This window comes from Mirounga leonina, unplaced genomic scaffold, assembly GCF_011800145.1.
Source record: "Mirounga leonina isolate KUSES-001 unplaced genomic scaffold, KU_Mleo_1.0 Mir_200, whole genome shotgun sequence".
NCBI classification, from domain to species: domain Eukaryota; kingdom Metazoa; phylum Chordata; class Mammalia; order Carnivora; family Phocidae; genus Mirounga; species Mirounga leonina.
Window position 1 is genome coordinate 5200213 of NW_023270503.1, and position 20253 is coordinate 5220465.

General features: G+C 36.8%; 1 protein-coding gene across 1 annotated transcript in view; it reads right to left on the bottom strand.

Moving 5' to 3' along the window:
* Positions 1-20253, bottom strand: part of NLK (nemo like kinase) — a 168918-nt gene that overhangs the window by 44548 nt on the left and 104117 nt on the right. Inside the window, exon 3 of the mRNA XM_035027743.1 lies at positions 17145-17200. Within this exon, the coding sequence (XP_034883634.1) occupies positions 17145-17200 (56 nt within the window). The remainder of the gene's footprint in view (positions 1-17144; positions 17201-20253) is intronic.

Below are 20253 nucleotides of genomic sequence, written 5' to 3' on the forward strand. Positions count from 1 at the left end.
GAAGTATTTAATATTAAAACCAGTTTTGCACAATTTTCCTTGATGCAAAAATGATTATGGGCAAGAAGACTAGGAAACTATCTAGAGCCTGGCAGCCCACCATACCCTCAATGGTAAGCCTCCCCTGACCCCTTCCTCCAATTAAAACAAATCTGTACTATGATCAGTATTTGCTTAACTCACCTCTAGGATGCTGCATCTATTTTTAGGAAGTAATGTAAGAATGTATCATAATCAGCCCCATGCCAGAAAACCTGATTACTCTGTCAAAGGTAATTCTGCAGAAAAAGCTACACAATCACCACAGAAACAAATGCTGACACCAGATTCTGACCTTCAATTATGAGTAAGATGAATGACTCCTTTTCTGTTTTTAGGAAGTCATGATTATTCAAAGCAGTCTTAGAGGCTGCAGGGCTGGTGCCAGCACCATCTTTGTGTAACCATCATCATTAGCATCCATAAATACTGACTGGGCACCAAGTGGGTGTAGAGAGCATGCTAACTCAATGACAAAACAGTGAAAAAAGATGGATGAAGGCAAGGCAACATTCAAGAGGTTAGAAAAGACTGAGATTGATACGTAAAAATCAAGTACAGAAAACAAGGAAGCAGAAAGATTTTAATGTACTGTACATGGCCACAGAAGCTTGACTGGAAAAGAAAAATATTTACTGACAAAAAAAGTGCTGATAGGGGCGCCTGGGTGGCTCAGATGGTTAAGCGTCTGCCTTCGGCTCAGGTCATGATCCCAGGGTCCTGGGATCTAGCCCCACATCAGGTTCCTGGCTCAGCGTGGAGCCCACTTCTCCCTCTCCCTCTGCCTCTCCCCCTGCTCATGCTCTCTCTGTATCTGTGTGTCTGAAATGAATAAAATCTTTAAAAAAAAAAAAAAAAGTGCTGATATTTACTGAGACTTTTCTATAGATTAAGCACCTAGCTTTAAATTTACTTAGCCTCATGTACTGTTAATTACTCTAAGAAGTACTATTCTGGTTCCATTATACAAACAAGCCAAGAGGTTTAGAGAGGTAAAGGAACCAACCAAAGGTCATAGCTAGTATGCAGCAGAGCAAATGCAAGATCCTGGCCTTTGTTCTTAACTTGTGCTCTGTCTTTCAAAAGATAAAGTAAACTTCGGGGAAAATGGCGAAGAAAATAATTCTACTTCAGAAGCAAAGACCAAGAAGCTGGTTTTAAATATGAGGAGTTAAACGAATTTAGGCAGTGGGAGGCAGTGTGGTGTAGGCTTTAGAATGAAAGGCCAGGTTAAAAATCTCAACTGCTACTTACTAGCTTGATTATATTGCGCAAGTTAAATAACTTCTCTGAGTTTCTGCGTTTATAAAATAGGCACAATGATATCTACCACACAGGGTTACTGCCAGGGTTTAGATGTTGTGTGTGAATCATATATAAATGCCTGGGACATAGGGAACAAGGATTACTTGTTAGCTGCTATCATCATCATTGTGATGGGAGAGAGGAAGGGTACTGAATTTATTAAATATCAATAAGCCAGGCACTGTGCCAAATGTACTACATACACAAATTCACTTATTCCTTGCAACAGTCCTTCAAAGAAAAATATCTCCATTTATCACAGAGAAAACTGAGGCTCAAGGAAGAGTAACAAGTAACTTTTTGAAGGTCAAAAAGCTAATGGGAGGAGGGGAAATAAGGATATGAACTCAGGAATGCCCAATATCAAAGTCCATTCTTTTGCCAAAATGTATGACTGTATTCTTATTTCTCCCAACATTTCCCCCTCCCTGAAGAAAAAGCCAAAAGAATGCAAGTACAAAAAAACACAAAATAGGCAACCAGTTTAAAAAGATCCTTTAAGTTACTGATCGTAAAAGGAAAGATTAAGGCAACCTCTAAAGGCTATCATTGCTAAAGAAGAAAATTTTACTTACTTATTAAATGGGGCCTTGTGGTTCTTTTTGGCACCAAACAGTACGTCAATGATAGTCACAATCCTTCATATTAGGACATAAAACCCTTTTTAGATCAAGAAAAGTTTTCTACAGGGCATATTGTTTTTGAGAGAGACCTAGGGTTGGTTTTGGACAGATTGGAAACTCAAGGGAACAATTATAGAAGTGCTAATCTCTGTGAGACTTTTGAGAACCTCCACACAGGGACCCTGGTTCTGGTAAAGGGCTTCTAGTAACCTAATGGGTTTCTCCGTCTTGAGCTCAGGGTGGTAAAAATTAGTAACTGATTAGTATTCTACATATCCAAAACAATAAAAACAAACACATGCAAAACAAAACTGCTCAGCTCATGGATAACGTACTTCCTTTGGAAAAAAGCCACTTCAACCTAATCCTATTTTCTACCATCTGGTTCTCCCACCACTTTTTTTTTAAAAGATTTTATTTATTTATTTGAGAGAGAGAATGAGAGAGAGAGAGAGAGAGAGAGCACACATGAGAGGGGGGAGGGTCAGAGGGAGAAGCAGACTCCCTGCCGAGCAGGGAGCCCGATGTGGGACTCGATCCTGGGACTCCAGGATCATGACCTGAGCCGAAGGCAGTCGCTCAACCAACTGAGCCACCCAGGTGCCCTCTCCCACCACCTTTAAGTGATGTATCAAGGTAAAAGGAAAAGACTATCAATTAAACATATAATTATTAAATCCATTACCAACCGCACAAATCAGTGCTCTTAATATTTAATAATGATATTCATATAGTATGCAGAGAGCAAACCGATATACTAAGTAGTACATAAATAAATTTCATCTGGCTAAAATACAGATTTGTGCTAGTGTGCTCCATTGTAGTTCCCTGAAGTACTGCTCTCAGATAAATTGAGTTGGTAGCAGGAGACTCAGCTGGTCTATGAAGTGACTAAAAGCCCCACTGCTTCCCCACATCCTCCAATTAAGGCAGGTTTGATATATTTAGTGGCTTCTGAAACCTCTGGGTCTCCATGTAATACATGCCTCCTAGTATCAACCAACCTTAAAAAATAGAAATAAAGTCAGAACAGTGGGATATACAAAAAAGATCAAATAAATAGTCCTATGAGTCTCCCTAAATTCCCACACCTGAAATATGTCAAGAGGCTAATAATCAGAAGGTTAAGCAGTTCAGGAAAAGGACAATGGGGTTATGAGGCTTCTCAACAGCTCAAATTAGGTGTGGCTTTGTTGTGATCCAATAATAGTTGGGAGGCCTGACAGCATTTCATTCCCACAGCTGGGAAGTTTTAGAGACATATTTATTTTTTAATGGAGAGGTGAAAAGACTAGATTCAAGCCTTTTTTTGCTTCACCTGGAACACAGGTGTTTCAGAGAGCTGGTGTGAATAAGTTGCTCTATCTATAGTGATTCTCTTCAGAGAGGGGAAAAAAATTCCAACTGTGAGTTGGAATTTTAAACAGTTCTTTAAAACAACCTCAGGATTTGCTAATAAACTAAAGCCTGGGTAATCTGTATGCAGGCAGGAAGGGACACTACTAGAAGACGTAACCATGGGGCATAAGAAAGGGAATGGTTCTTAGGGACGGTGGGCTGAAGGAGGAAATTATGTCCTATCTTTCTAATTAATAGGAAAGGTTTGGGAGAGTTACTGGAGAAAGCACTAAGAAACACATATGGATTCAGTCTGGATGGAAGTCTTGGAGGTGCCAGTGAGTTGTACGTGGGAAGAGGAGACCAGGTAAGTAAACATGAGGTACTGAGGTTTACAACCCACTCCTCATTAACAGTTCACAGCTTATTTAAAAAATAAAAATTCTCTCTAAAAACAGGCTATGTTTGTTAATGATAGGCCATTATGAACGTCCATGTTTGTGACAGGTACTTGCTAATGCCATCTGTAGGTAGTTAGTAGTCGGCCTGACACATTTTGTTTGCATCAGAAAATTCATAGGAATTCCTACCGTCTTTCAGCTTCAGTAAGTTCTAGCTCTTCTATAAGGCCTTCCCCTACTACTTTTATAGCACTTATTAATTGCCAGGCACAGTTCTAAGTCAGTCTGTTAATCTATACCAATCTAATCCTCAAAATAACTCTATGAGGTAGGTGCCATTATTATTCTCGTTTTATTAACCAGGAAATTGAGGCACAGAGAGGTAACAGGTAATAAGATCACAAAGTTACATAGGTAGTAAGAGGCAAAGCTGGAATTAAAATCTAGGTAGTCTGGCTCCAGACTCCATGCTCTTTGCCACTACAACAGATTTTCTTTTCTTTTTTTTTTTTTAAATTTTATTTATTTATTTGACAGAGAGAGAGACAGTGAAAGAGGGAACGCAAGCAGAGGGAGTGGGAGAGGGAGAAGGAGGCTCCCCGCAGAGCAGGGAGCCCGATGCGGGGCTCGATCCCAGGACCCTGGGACCATGACCTGAGCCGAAGGCAGACGCTTAACGACTGAGCCACTCAGGCGCCCCTACAACAGATTTTCTATTATGTCAAGCTAGAATGCTGACTAGGTAGGCCCTGAAATAAACAGAGGATGAGGACCCCTGTTGTTATTTCATGATGTGATAGTAAGTAATTAAACTCAAGACTGCTACTGTCCGGCAGCAGAACTAAAGGATGATGAGTATGGCAGGCAGAAGAATGGAGAAGGAGACTGATTTTAGAGTGCTCTAATATCAAGAATATCAATTTAGGCTCTAGTATCTAGTATTGAGGGAGCCATCAAAGCTTTGTAGGGGGAAGAAATGGAGACATTCTCTAGTCAGTTTCCAAATATAACAAGTAAATGGGATGAAGGTCAATATTCCACATTCCCATATTCAGGCCTGCCAAACAGTCTCTGACTTAGATCATTCCCACCTCTCAGACAAAAGATAAAGAATAAAACCGATTCATTACACAGCTTCTATTATCAGTAAATACTGGGGCAATTTATAAGCTATTAGGAATGTTTACTAATGCTAAGGTGTTGTGCAAATATGTCATAAAAAAGCACTGCTAAATGAAGAGTTTAATTATGGAGAGCTAATCATCCTGGACAGCTCAAGTTGCGTATAAATGTGAAAATCTGTGATATGGTCTTATGTAAAAGACTACTTATCAGGTTCAAAAACTCTATACCATCGGCAGTTCAGAACTACAGTGGTTTGACCTGCCTGCTCAAGTGAACACATTTAATGTTTTATGTGCAATGAGCAATTGATTTTGTATGAAAAATTATTAATGATATGATAGCAAAATAAGGGTATTTAACTGGTTTAGCTGGATTGGGAGAAGAAAATGGAGAATTTGTTGTATCAAATTATTTCCTACAGAATGAATATGGACAGAAAGCTTTGCAAACACAATTTTAATCCTTAAACAGTCTTTACTGACTTCAGATAATGAAAACTGGATCATTCTTTCTTCCAGTTGCATACTGGACAAAAACCAACACTAAGCCAGACCAAAAAGAAATCTTGTGGTATTAAATATTTATCAAGTAGGTGTCATATTGGTCAAAAGTTCTACAATCTTTTTTTTTTAGAGTCCTTATCTTTGTGTGATACATGCTGGAACAAATATGAGTCAGGTGATTTCTCCAAAAGGACACAGCGAATTTGTGGTTTAATAAATTATAATATGCGGATTATCATGTCTGGCTCCTCCAGCCATGAATTCTCTTATATGAAAAGTCCAAGAATGACAGTGAAAACATGCTTAAACCCACATTAAGCATTAATTCTGAAATCTTGCTATTTCTATTTGAAAGAAGAAAATCTCACAACCATAAGTATGTGAGACTTTTAATAGACTCACATCTTTTTTCCCCCCAAAATCAGGTCCATAGAGGAGGGAAATTTCAACCTAGATCTCAGATATGTAACTGCCTCTGAAATAAAAATGAGGGCATTAAATAGCATGGATAATGAAAATCTGGTTTATGGATATTGTTGATTTCAAACAATGCTTTCCATGTGGAAGAAAAACAGCAATGCATCAGAGAGAATTACTTTCTCTTGTAACAAATGGTTAGCCCTAAATCTCATCATCTTCTTTGCAACAAAATGCATGGGCCCTTTGCAACTAGGAAAAAAAATCAGTGTGTGCTTCAGTTAGAATCACTGACCTTTTCTGAAGCATGCCTGTGCTTCTCTATAGAAATCAATGGAATAAAAGGTCATGTTGTTAAAATGTTTGAATACAACAATCTCTTTCCCAGGCAATGGCAAATTCCTTTTATTTTTTAAGGTAATTAATCTGTTGTATATAGAATGTAAAAAAACTTAAAAATTAAAACTACCTTTAATTTGCAATTTGAAAACTAATTAAAAAAATCAATTCTATCACCAGAAAAAAAGGGAAAATCACTGGAAAGATACACAATACATACTTCATTCTACATACTCTGTCATAGCCCAGAAGGTTCTGTTGGCTGATTCCTTGTCACTAAAGCTATGAACACACATGCAGTAAAACAGAAAGAGCATCCTAGAGAAAAAGAGATTACTTCAAACCTCAGCTCTCTTCTTTCCAAAATGTCCTGAAGAAGGCAAAGGCAAGCTCTGTGGAGATGGCAGAGTTTGGTGATTACTAATTTCCCACCATCATAACCCTCCAAAGCAAATGCACATACACAAAAAAATAAAGACTAAGAGCCCAGAAACAGACACCAAAAGAAATGATTGGAGTAGTCACTATTTTTTCTAAATATTAAAAAAGATATTTGAAAGAAGAGCCTTCACCTAGATTAGAAACATTTTACTTCTCTAGGTTTTTTAATTCACGAAGAGAAAGGGCAAATTCCTCAATCACCTCTTAATCCATTCAGAGGATAAATGCACATATCAATCATATAAAATGCTTCTTACTGTCATTATAACAAATCTTAATACTTTCTCTAAGGACAGTGAGCCTTCAAATTAGACCCACCAAACTTTCTTAACGGGTCTAAAAAACTTACTTCTCTGTCCAGACAATCTGGTTTCAAATATCCTCCTGCCCAACAGAATTTGAGAGCAATTTACTCCAGTCTGATCTATTGTAAAGCTGCAAGAATGATGTCATTAAAACCTGAGAGCAGATTGCTATCAGTGGTATAAACAAGCACAAACAGCTCTGAAGGGAAGACAAGCCTCTCAATATGACAAGCTACAGATGCTTTCTTACCTACCCAGCACTACCCATCACCAATGAAATTCATTTTTGGTTAAGGATTTTAACAGACAAAGTTATTAAAATGAACCAGTTATGAAGGGCAGGGAGGATTCAAAATATACAGAGAACAAAAATCTCTAAGAAGAAAGAATCTAGGAGAGGTCTATCAGAGAAGTCTGAGCACTTTTTATGGCAGTAAGAAGAGATGAAATAAAATGGTGTGGTCCATTTAAAGGGGTCTATCTCTGTCAAGATAGAAAGTTTGCTATATGTCAATTATATCTTGAAAAAGATGTAAAGATCTGCCTTTTTCATTTGTTCAGAGTGCCCACTTTCTAACATTTATGTAATGAATGATCTAATAGACACTTAGATGTGCCACCTATTAGCACTGTTCCACACCATTTAATTAGAACAGCTATGCAGAAAGTTACATGGACCCATAAACACGAAATCAGATACTTCCTAAAACTCTGTGGGAAAATAAAAATACAACTGGAACTACTGAAAATATAATTTATCCTACTAATAAGATCATTGATCTTGTATGGCTTGTATAAGGAAGGACTAGAGAAAATATTTTATTCTATGAAAACTTTAAGTACTAGATAAGTCTTCCAAACTCTTTTTTGGGAAGGAGAGACAGGCAGAGCAGTTTTTTTCTGCTTAAGGAAATCTGGTTAATATCTCTAGTGTTAAACTGATTACTCTAGTATTGTAATTATTTGAAAATCATCAATCATCCCCAATTGAACCATGAACCCCTTAAGGATAACAACAATGGCCATTATACTTCATACTACCTGCTAGTACCTCTGTCCTGAGGGTAAAGTTCTAAAGTTAGGCATAAAATGAACACTGAGTATCACAAAAAGTCACCTGGGAAGATACCATGTTGGAGACAAATATGTCAAATTCACATTAAATTCAACAGTATTGTGTTTGGCATTGAAGCAGAGTGCCGTTTCTTTGACTGAACCCCATAGGAAACAGCTGGCTCTTGTTAAGGGGTCATACTATATAAAACTACCTTTCTCAACAGCATCATGCTCAGTTTGGTGAAATTCTCTCACTAGGGAAGCCTATGGGAGCTGAAATTACCTGAGGGAACAGCACATTCTTGATTCCTAGCTCATGCTCACTCTGGAAAATCAGCTAAATGAATGGAATTGGGCATAAAGTAATTATCTCTTTTAATCATGTTTAAAAAGTCAAAGAATGAATGAAGCAGAGATTTTGGGTGATTAGTTCAAGGCTCCAAGTCAAAGACACACATAGCCTTAAACTTCTGATACTTCACTTTAAATCCTTTCCACTGTTGTGTCAGAATGAAAATAAAGTTGGAACTTTTTGCCTAAGATAGAATATATTTTAACTTTCTTAAAGCCTAAACAGAAGATGAATTATGTCCTCAAGTTTTTAAAGATTGGTAGATCAATCACAGTTAATTTGGTCATCAAAAAGCATTTATGATAATTACATGAAGAACATTGACATGATTCTGAGGAACAGTCTTGATGTAAAGAGCTAACAAGTGGAGACAGAGTAACCTGCTTCCGTCTCCTCTCCTTTTCCAGGCTATGGTTGGTCCCACTGCTAATGCTCAAGAGACCTCAAAAAACAAACAAACAAAAACCCCAGAAACTAATTCCACAGTCTCTTATCCTTGTCTTTTCTAGCAGCCTTTACAAAATCCAGATCTTAGCTAGATGACACAAACAGCTGGTTCACATTTGCTATTTGAAGTCCCTTAGGTGGTCACTGGTAACTTCAACATTCATGATGATAATTATTCTGGTGGCTTTAGCCTAGTGGATCCCAACCCTGAGGGCACATTCAGATCACTGGGGAGAACTTTTCAAAAAATTCTTATTGATACCTAGGACCAAACTCCAATTAAATCAGAATGTAGGGTTTGAGCATTTGTATTTTTTTAAAAAGCTCCTTAGGTGATTTTAATGTGCAACCAGGGTAAAGAATCTCTCTCTCAATTTCTCAACTGTCTGAACTCTAAGGACTTTCGTTATTATTCTACTTCATCTACCTTAAAGCATGGCTCTACTTTCTATCTTGAAATGATTACAACATTTTCTAACTACAAATTCCTTTCTTTGAACACAATCTCCAAATTCTAACCACACTACTACTCTTGCTTGCTTGCTTGCTATCACCCCAACATCTGTCTTTGGATCTCGCCTCTCCTTTCTCGGAGTACACCAAGTCCTCTTCTGATGTTAACTGCTTCTGTATCAATGCGGCCAGCCATTCTGTGAGGGTCTAGGGAGCCCCCTCCCAATTTTTTCATTTTCTTGTCCTGCCTCTGTGAATACCCAACCAGCCATCAACATCAAAGCCCAGGCTGTTGAGTACATGGCTAAAGAGGTCCCAATCAATTGCCAAAAATCCTTCTGCTCAACTTTCTTGGTCTGCACAACAGTTGCTGCCTCTCAGCCCTAAGAGTTGGATACTTTTTAAGGGTTTTTTCTTTTTTAGTTGTGGTAAAATGTAACATAATGTGGTGTCTCTCTCCATCAGATGCAGGCCCCCACATGTAGGACAATGATCGGGTAGAAGCCGGTGGCGCGGGCAATGAAAAGATTCACCCAAGGCAGAACAAGGGAGAATAATAAACATAAGTTTATTGAATACACTGCAAGGTAGTGGCAGGGCTGGACAGCAAACAAGACTGTCTGCAGAAGCAGTTAGTAGGGGCTCTATTTAAAGTGGGAAGGTGAGGAAGTATGGGGATGTATGGAATTTTCCCTTTCTTGGTAATTGTGCCTGGTTATAAGTAGCCCATTGGTCAGTTAGGGCCAATGAATATCTTAAGGTGGGTTGCCTGGTGGGCCTGTCTGTATTCAGCCAGGTGGTCGCTGTGGGCCCTTTGACCTTGATCAAGTTTCCATTGCTCAAGCCTGTTGTCTAAAAGCGTCCTCTACACAAAACATAAAATTTACCATTTTAACATGTAAAATTCAGTGGCATTATGTACATTCACAATGTTGTGCAACTATCACCACTAATTCTAGAACATTCTCATCAGCCCAAACAGAAACTCTTTGTTAAGTTTATAAAGGACACTTCTGATTCTGTCATTCCTCATCACAAAAATCTCTCATTGTGCCTTCAAATGCCTACTGAATAAAGATGAATTTTCTTAGTTTAACATTCAAGGCCCTCCATGATTTGCTCCAACTAGCTTAATTTCTCATTATCCATGCATGCTAAACTCTAGCCAAATGGATGATCTGCCATTCCCTAAAAGGTGCTCTTGATACTTAGTCTCTCCATCTGGAATATCCATCCTCCTCATCTTTCAACACTCAGCTGAAATGTCATTTTCTTCATGAAGTCTTACTGTTTTTTTCTGCCTGAAGCAATCTCTCCTTCTTTTCAAGTTCCATACCACCTGCCCATATTCTTTTGGCACTTCCTACTATATATATATATATATATATATATATATATATATATATATATACACATATACATACATACATATGAAGGTTTCTTCTTTACATCTTATCTCATTCCTCAGACTGTATTTTTTTTTTTTTTTTTTTTAAGGAAAGCACTAAGAGGCAGCAGAGAGTTAAGAGCAGTCCTGGTCCAGTGCTCTTTGATTTGAACATGGGTTCAAATCCCAGCTCTGTCATTTCTAAGTGACCTTGGATGAGTTATTTACCTCTCTGAGCTATAGTTTCTTCATCTGTAAAATGGAGATAAGAGTCAGGTATTTAGAACAGTGCCTGGTACATTAAATGGAAAAAAAAATTAAACAAATGTACAATTCGTCTTTGTACCTTCCACAGAGATTAGTATAATGTTATGTATAAAGTAGTGCTAAATGTTTGGCTGAATGAATAAATAAGGCAGACTAGATACTGACTAAATGGCAATTAAAGTCAGGAGTTCAGGTGTATTGTTCTGCTAGCTTTTCCTTTGTTTTGCCTTTCTCTGTGTTTCTGCCTTAGGCTTCAGGGGTAAGGAGCCAGAACTGGTAGACAGTGGGTAGGCAACAGTTTTTGTTTTTGTTTCAAATCATCAAATGCTTTTCAAGTAATCCACCTTGGACACTAAAATGGAAATGAGTGAAAATCAGACCCCTAATGCTCTCAGAATATGCTAATTCTTTTATGTTGCTATGATTCCCAACCTATAATTATTATTTATAGGATTGTATCCCCCACTAGATTACACCTGGAGGGCAGAGACTATCTTACTCACTCATTTAGCAAACATTTATGTAGTACCTACTCTATGTTAGGCACTGTTCTAAGCTGGGAATACAACAGTGAGCAAAAGAGAAAAAATTCCTGGTTCTAGTGACATAGTTGATGCTTATGTTTACAGAATAAATGAAGAGGAAATTCTAACAACATGGGACTCTTCAAAGCTCCTAGGATGTAGATTTCTGGTCCTTGCTGGTACTGTCTGATTGAGAGTTAAGAGTGCACTTACGTATGTATATATGTATTTCATTTTGTTTGTTCTTAGCAATTCATGGACTCCTAAGATTCCCTGAGGGTTATAGAGCTGTTTCTTTCTTTTTTTTTTTTTTAAAGATTTCATTTATTCATGTGTCAGAGAGAGAGAGAGAGGCAGAGGGAGATGCAGGTTCCCCACTGAGCACGGAGCCTGACGCAGGACTCTATCCCAGAACCCTGGGATCATGACCCAAGCTAAATGCAGACTTTTAACTGACTGAGCCACCCAGGCATCCCTATAGAGCTGTTTCATAGCACCAAATAATCATGTATTGTGTATTCTTTAAATTACAAAATGTTGCTATAAAATATACTATACAAATACTATCAATTAAAATTAAACCACTGCATCTGGGGAGCCCAAAACTACATTACTGCTCACCAAGGACTCTAACTGGTCAAAATGGGGATGGAGGTTCCCTTGCTGCCTTTATGACAAGAGATTCCTGTTTAAACAATGCCTGCACAAGCCAAACCTATTATAGGGACACTTCTGAAAGTAAAAGGAGGAACTTATTAATTAATAATTATACAGGACATTAGGTAAAATCCAGGAGTCCTGACATACCAGGACACACAGTCACCCATTAGACTTCTCATTTCCACTGGTTTTAGGCTGTAACTGCTTCTAGTACAGAAAACCTGTACTACTACTAAGATCATGTTTCATTATGTTTCAAGTTAAAAGTAAACTTTTCCCAAGACAGGCCAAATTTTTATTTCCAATCCAGCAGGCATCCCAGTAGAAAAGGCATGTTTATGTACAGAATTCAGAATCCTTACTAGAGCATGATAAATAATGATTTTCAATCAAATAATTACAGCTGGTTTCTCTTGGGTTAAATTTCAGTAGGCTCAAAGTGACTAAGCGCCAAAGTATTTTCATACAGTTTTCTAAACAGAAACTCAGAGTGCAAAATGAATAATGTAATCCCTTAACAGCTAAAAGTTCAGTTAAAAAATAATTTTTCTTAATTATTAAGGAATATATTTTCCAGGTTGATACATTAGATTTTAAAAATATGAAAATAGAAAAGCTACAATATACAGAGAACAGGGTAGAATTTATTGCTCCTTCCATACTGGACTCCTGCTAAATCTGTTGCACCCTGTAGGTAGATTTGTAAACAGTTATAATCTAGATACTGTCTTTTTATAAGTTGCTTAAGGAGCTATCTAAAGATGCATGGTCTTTGAAAACTCAAGCCATTGGTGGCGGGCACCGATGTAATCATTTTATTACAGTTTCAGGGAAAAAAATGTATGATTAACTGCATGATACTATATGCTTATACTCTTATTGTACATCTGATTATATCAAAACATTCAAAGACCTCAGATTTTCTAAAATGATACCAACTATTATATCAGTGTAAAGAGATTTTAAAATGTTTCTGTACTAACAGTTACATATGTAATATAACAGCACAATTTTTTAAATCTTAGAAAAAAATGCAATGATGTGGTACTGTATGTATAATGGAAGGTTACTTAAGATTATTTCCTTTAATGACTTAAATAATAAGATAAATATATATTTTTGACCCTATGAACTGATTCCTTTATCAACTATTAGAACATCCATTAGATCTAATAGCAACATACTTAGAACTTACCTAAAATGACAGAGCCTCAAACAGACCTCAAAAGTTTCTTCAAAGCACAATTCCATGATCATACATTTAAAACTCAAAACATTATCCATTCTAAAATCTGCAAAGACACAACAATCCTCCAATTTAAAAAAAAAAAAGCCACTGTCTAAAACCATGTATAATGTGTATGCCATGTTCTTGAGATACTACAGAGGGAGCTGCTAACACAGATGAATAATACATTAAGTTGAAATCAAGTACTAACTTGAAATATTATTAATCTTCAATATTTTTATGTTTTAGTAGTAAGTTTTCTTATTTTTCAGTGGGAAACTGAGGGAAAAATGTTTTTGCTTTGGCTACAATAAATTTATTTGTATTAAAAAGTACAGGACATAGAAAACTTCCTATTTAGGATATTAAAAGAATCACCAAAGGCAGAGCTTATATGTAATTAAGGCATTTCTTACATTTCCATTTAATAGCTATCCTAAAACACAAATTTTTAGTATCCTGTTCTCCAAGCTAAATCATGCCTTCCTACAAAGTGTTTATAATCCTGGGGCAGCTATAGGAACAATTCCTTTTTATGTTAAAAAGATTCAGTGTTTAGCACAACCAGTGGAAAACACCTTTTTTCTGTGCATGATTCTATATATAGCTAAAAATTATACAACAGAAAAGAATAATAATTGAGGTTTAGGTTTGAAAGACTCTCCTGCAGCTATCTAATTACAACAGGTATCAATTTTTTAACCTGAAGGTAAAAAAATTAAATAAGAAAGTAAAACATTTAAGTAAATCGTGTACCAGATGGTTCTACAAATATTTTATGGCAAAGACTTTTAATTAAACATTCATGAACAATTTTGGGGAGAGGAATTTCATAGAAACATAATGCTAACTAATGAAATGGGCTGAAATCAGCCACCAACAGGTACTATACTATCTATGCCACTCACAGTTTTAAACCATAACGATGCTAACTTTCCCTCTGCTCTGCAAGTATTTGAAATAATAATCAATCAAGGATCTCCGAGACTCCAATTATGGTCACTAATAATAAGTGAGAACTCCTAGATTATAGAAGCACACAAAGTTTTTAAAGGAATGACAAACCCAAGTATACAAAATTAATGCCTGATGTAAACAATTCATGCTTGAACTATGAGACAGAAAATGAATATTATAAATTAGCTAAGTGTTCAGTGAAGAGAATCTAAATATATCTGGCAGTTATTAAATATAAACATATTCACCAATTAATTATCTTACTTGAAAACATTCTTTCCTCACAGATGGCCTAGGTGCAATAAAGGGTTAACTCAGCAGCTCTAGGTTACCCAAACCCTACACATTCCAAAAGTCTTTAGGACTGGCTCAGGACCAACTCCTGGGAAATAACCTTTGAGCCCTTGCAATGTCCTGCCTCATAAGAGTGTCTTAATATACCTGGGGCTTTGGTCAAATCAGACAGTTTATGCTAACAGTATGATTTATGGTGATACCCGGTTTTGTTTGCCTGGGGCCTTGGCCAGCTGTATTAGAGTAACCTCTGGGTGGGGAAAGAGGAGGAGGGCCAGAGACTTGAGTAGCTAAGGTCAGCCCTGTGGGTGCTCTATGCCTACCTGACTGACCTCCAATAAAAACCCTGGACGCTAAAGCTCAGGTGAGCCTCCCTGGTTGACAAAATTTATCTGTGTTGTCATACATTGTTGCTGGGAAAATTAAGCAAGATCTGTGCAAATCTACCGGGAGGCCAAGTGGAACTTTGTACCTGGTTTCTCCTGGACTCTGCCTTATGCACCGCTTTCCTTTGCTGATTTAATCTGTATCATTTTGCTGTAATAAACTGTAGCCATGGTAGAACACCCTTCCTGGATCCTGTGAGTTATTTTAGCAAATCATGGAAGCTGAGGGTAATCTCGGGGACCCCTGACACAACCTATAATACAATAAAATTCTTATTTAATAAAGATTTCTTCTAATTTCAAGGTTTGTTGTCAGCAATGTCATTTCCAAATAGGTAGAAATAGCATTACACATTCATAGGAATGCCTTCTAATATGTAGGTTCCTTTCTGGCCAACTAAAAGGATAAAGGTGACTCCTGGCAAAGTGTAGGAAGTTACTTCTTTTTTTTTTTTTAAAGATTTTATTTATTTATTTGACAGAGAGAGACACAGTGAGAGAGGGAACACAAGCAGGGGAGTGGGAGAGGGAGAAGCAGGCTTCCCGCCAAGCAGCGACCCCAATGTGGGGCTCGATCCCAGGACCCTGGTATCATGACCTGAGCCGAAGGCAGACGCTTAACGACTGAGCCACCCAGGCGCCCCGGAAGTTACTTCTGATGAATGACACAAGTATGGCCCCACTCCGAGTCCCTTCTTCAGTGAAAACCTGGGTAATTTTCAGGAAGTCTATGAAATGGAATCATCAATGCCTTCTCCTCAGTTGTTACTTCTGATCTATAGTTGAGGAGAAAAGAACTTTCTCAATTCTTCTATCCTTAGGGTAATTCTGTGCTTTTTAAAAAACCGTATGTCAAGAACCATCTGACCAAGCCCAAGATCTCAAATATAGAAAGACACTCTTGTCAGCCAGAAGCTTTCTCTGGAAAGTGCAGGGTTGGAGCACCCCAAGTCCACTGAGTTAAGCCTTTACTAATTCCAGAAAGATTCGTGGGTTAAACTATCACCGAGGATTACAGCATTCAAGAGCTTTAGGTTTATCAGATCACAACATCCCAGCAGTGTTGATAAGTGACAATTCTATCACCTTATAACGTTTCCCAATTCCCCAGTCAGCTTAGCCATTCTCCTTCCCTTAGAGAAGCTCTTAATTGTTCCCAGTTACTAAAGAAATTATCAAAGATAATTGTCTAGTATAGAATTACCTACCACCTGTGTAAGAATGAGATTTTTATCTCACTGCTAAGTCTGAAAAACTATCTTGCTTTCATATTGGTTTCCATTCTAAGTCATAGGCCTAGTGTTAATAAAAAGCCTAGAGTGAATATACTGTCATGAGCTCACTGAATCCAATGATTTAGGACTCCCTGTCTTTCACTTAAAGTTTTACCCAGTTAAATGCAGAATGGTAAATGGTGCTGCTTTGCCTAGGGCGAACCTATGTCTCAATTTTTTATTTTCATGTATAGTCCCAGGAGCTAATACTAGGCATTATTTTACAGTTTATTATCCATGATACCTAACATACTATTTTTACATATTAACAGTAGTAATATAATGTTAAAACCTCTATCCTGAGAGAATCATGTAGGAGTTGAAATAAAGACCACAGAGTCAGACCGTCTGGAATTGAACCTCAATCTCAACACTTGCTAACTCTGTGATCTTGTCAAGTCTTTTTTATCTTTTGTGCCTCAATTTCCTCTTCTGTAAAATGAGAACAGTGACAGTATCTTTCCCAGATGGTTGTATAGGGATTAAACTCGTATGTGTAAATAACTTAGAATTGTGCCTGGCATCTGATAAAAACTTATGTAAGTAATGACTATTAACAGCACCATCACCATTATTCCAAAGAACTTGGGATTTGACTTACATTATCTCTTTAATTTTCACCTTACCCCAAGTGGTAGAAAAAAGGGGCGGTATTATCCTCTTAACTGATAGGCAGTTGTTATATAGCAACAAGAATGCTTTCTTGAGTTCCATACAACATAGCTGCCTCACTGGTTTCATCTGCAAAAATGGGGATGGTAATAACCTATCTCATAAGGCTGTGTGCAGGTTAAGTAAAATATGTGCTCCAAAGTCCTGTTTTATGGTATCACAATTCAGGATACATTGATAATATTGCTCTCTGTCAGATACTTGGGATTTCAAAATTACCTGGTTCCAGGTACTCAACCACCTCTGCAAGGATGAGATTTTATACATCTTAAAGCATGAACCCCAAAAGGTGCTAGAAGAATAAATTAATAAATTATTGTCCCCTTCTTTCACATTCCCTGGTTAGGATACATTTCTTCAAAATAGTCAATGTGTGGAGGTTGGAGTATGTCAAGGGCAGAGAGTACCTGAGAAAAGGAGAAAAAAAAAAAGTCAAATTTAGAGAACTAAAAAGGAAGCAAAATATGACATAAATGCAAGTAATACTATTAACTCTTTAATGATTTATGGCTTAGTTACAACTGCCCACTGAGAATAACTAAATGTATCAGTCAAGAAACAGTCCTAAACATTAAGATGGGTTTGTAAACTTACTATGTAAAAGACAATTCTATCTAAACTAAAATGAGAGGGGCAGTTGGGTTCTACTACATGCTGCCAGACCGCTGCATGGAAAGTGTGTTGAAAGCCCTATTTTTGACAATCAGTGTTGCTCTAAGAGCACGAGGAGACACACCTACCATTCATTCCTCTACTCCTCTGTTCAAAAAAATGTTTACCAAGTACATTCTCCCTGGCCAGCACTGTGGTAGGCTCTCTGGTTATACTGATAAACGAAAGTCCCAGCTCTCATGACTAGTAGAGAGGAAAGCATTAAACAAACAAGCAGTTACACAACTATCTAATTAGGACGTATATTATCTGACGGGAAAAAGTCAAGAGGAATGGGGACAAAAAGTTTCCCTGAAGTAACGCTAAGACTTGAAGGCTGAATAGGAGTTGGTCAGGCAATGAGTAGGTACTGTAAAGGCACTGAAGCAAGAAGGAACCAGGCAAATTCTAGAAACAGAAATGCCAGTGCTTATGGAACAGACAGGGTGGGAGGAAAACAGACTGGGATAAAGTAGAAGAGGAAGGCAGGGGATATTATCACATAAAATCTCTTTAAATTTTGTTAAGCATTTTAGATTTTATTCCAAGTACAAAAAAGGAAGTCACCAGGGTGGAAAGAAGACTTTGAGGCATCTGAAATTCAAGTCCTTTATAAAAGCAGAATACTAACAAAGTCACTTCTGCCTTTGAAACGTAACAAATAGGCCTACTTCCCCTACCAGCCTTTAAAGTCCCACCTATGATGTCACACTTAAGAATCTGAACCTATCTAACTAATAAGAAATGTGAGGGTCAAAGAATATGGAAGAAGTTATTTAACAGGAAATAAACTGTGTGGTACAAGTTCAAATTTTCTATCTTTAGCTTTTTTAAGAAAAAAAATTTTTATTATGGAAAATTTCAAACATAAAAGTGCATAGAATAGTATCAAGAATGCTCATGTAATCAAAACCCAGTCTTAGTAATCTACAAATAGCCATTCTTATTGCATCTATATCCCCATTCTCCCTATATAATTCTGAAGCAAATACCAGACTTATTTCAGCCATGTATCAGTAAGTATTGGTAAAAGATGAAAACTTTTATTTATTTTTAAATAATGTGGGACTTGAACTCATAACCCTGAGATCAAGAGTTGGACACTTAACCCACTGAGCCACCCAGATGCCCCAAAGAGAAAAACTAAAAATATATAATTATCAAGTCTAAAAATTTTGTTTTTTAATATCATCAAATATCCAATTCTGAAATTTCCAATTTTCTTTTCTTTTTTTTAAAGTTTTTTAGTCTAAATCAGTACCTAAATAAGATTTACATATTATGGCTGATTTGTGTTTTAAGTTGTAACATATAGATTTCTCCTCTTTTTCTTTTCCCCTTGCAATTTACATGTGGAAAAACCTTTGCTCATTTTTTTCAGCCAAGCATTTAAAATTCTAAATTAAACTAAAACTTCCTGTAATGAAGAAGTCTTTACTCATTTTAAAACCAGTTACATATAAAAGTTCGAAAATAGTTTACATGCTTTAACCTGGATCTTTCCTTTCTGAATTAAAATGTTTATACTTAGAATCTTGGTATAAATGAAAGATAACAGATTTTTCAGTTTCTTCAAAAAATAACTTTTATCATATAAAAGGTAAATTATTTCATTTCTATAAATTTAAAACCCTATAATTAGCTAGTGTCACAAATTCATGCAAATTCATTTCTCATTATGCGATAGAACAATTTTTAACATGAATATTTGATGTTTGAGGAAGACAGAAATTAGTGTTTTACTTGACGTCTTTCGGACTCTCCGCTCTGTATCTGAACAACATACATCCTGTCTTGGGGGAAGCCAGAATGCAATGAGTGACAGCGTCCATTAGACAAAGCTATTTTACACTTCAAATCTATCTGCTATAATTAAAGGTTATCTAGAGAAAGTGACAACCATACATTTTAAACCTTGATGAAGAATGAGGCTTTCTTATTCCAGATTTGATGAAGCTTTTTGTAGAAAAGCCATATAAAACAGGGTCAGACATTTGCACTAAAGCATTTAGCTGTGATTATTAGCTTCAAAGGTACAATATTTTAAACTCTGCTTGGAATTTTTAAAATGCCTCTTATTTTATATTACTGTTATTTTATCTCAAAATGTTTATCAGAGGATGGCATTCCACAGTGCTTCCAGGGGGGCAAAAACAGTGCTTAGATCAGTAGAAATGATCCAGGAATCTCAGAAATGATGTAAATAAGTAAGAAGGAACAGTACCAGTTTCAAACTCCAGACTTCATGCCTGACTCCCTATTTAAATAGCCTGATTCCCTCTATAACCCCATTATTTGTGGGAATAGAGTGTGTGAGATTAGCCTTATGATGTAAATAGGAGGACTCTTGTAAAGACTTTGACTTGTAAGGAGTCAAAGTATCCCCAAATACCACCAACTCTTCAAAGGATCTCAAACACACAAAAAGCAAGCAGACTTGTCTAATTAAAAAAATGAACTAAAATACTTCTGTAAGTAATGGTCATTACCAAACAGTGTCTCAGCACATTTCTCAAATCTTTTAAGAACTAGACAAAAGCCCATTATGGTCGCTGTTTTTTTAGAATTTTAACCTCTGTGATTTTAAGATTCACTATAAACTGGTTACACAATGCAAAACTGGCTTCTTTTTTCTTACTCTTTATCAATAAAACAACTACTGTAAATAATCCTAAGTATAAAAACTAGAAATTTAACTGTTCATAAAATCCAATTAAATCCCATGTTTGGCAAAGGAGCTACCCCTTCCCCAATCTTACTCCCCAACAGATTTTAAATTCCTTAAAGTAGAGACTATGTAATTACTCTT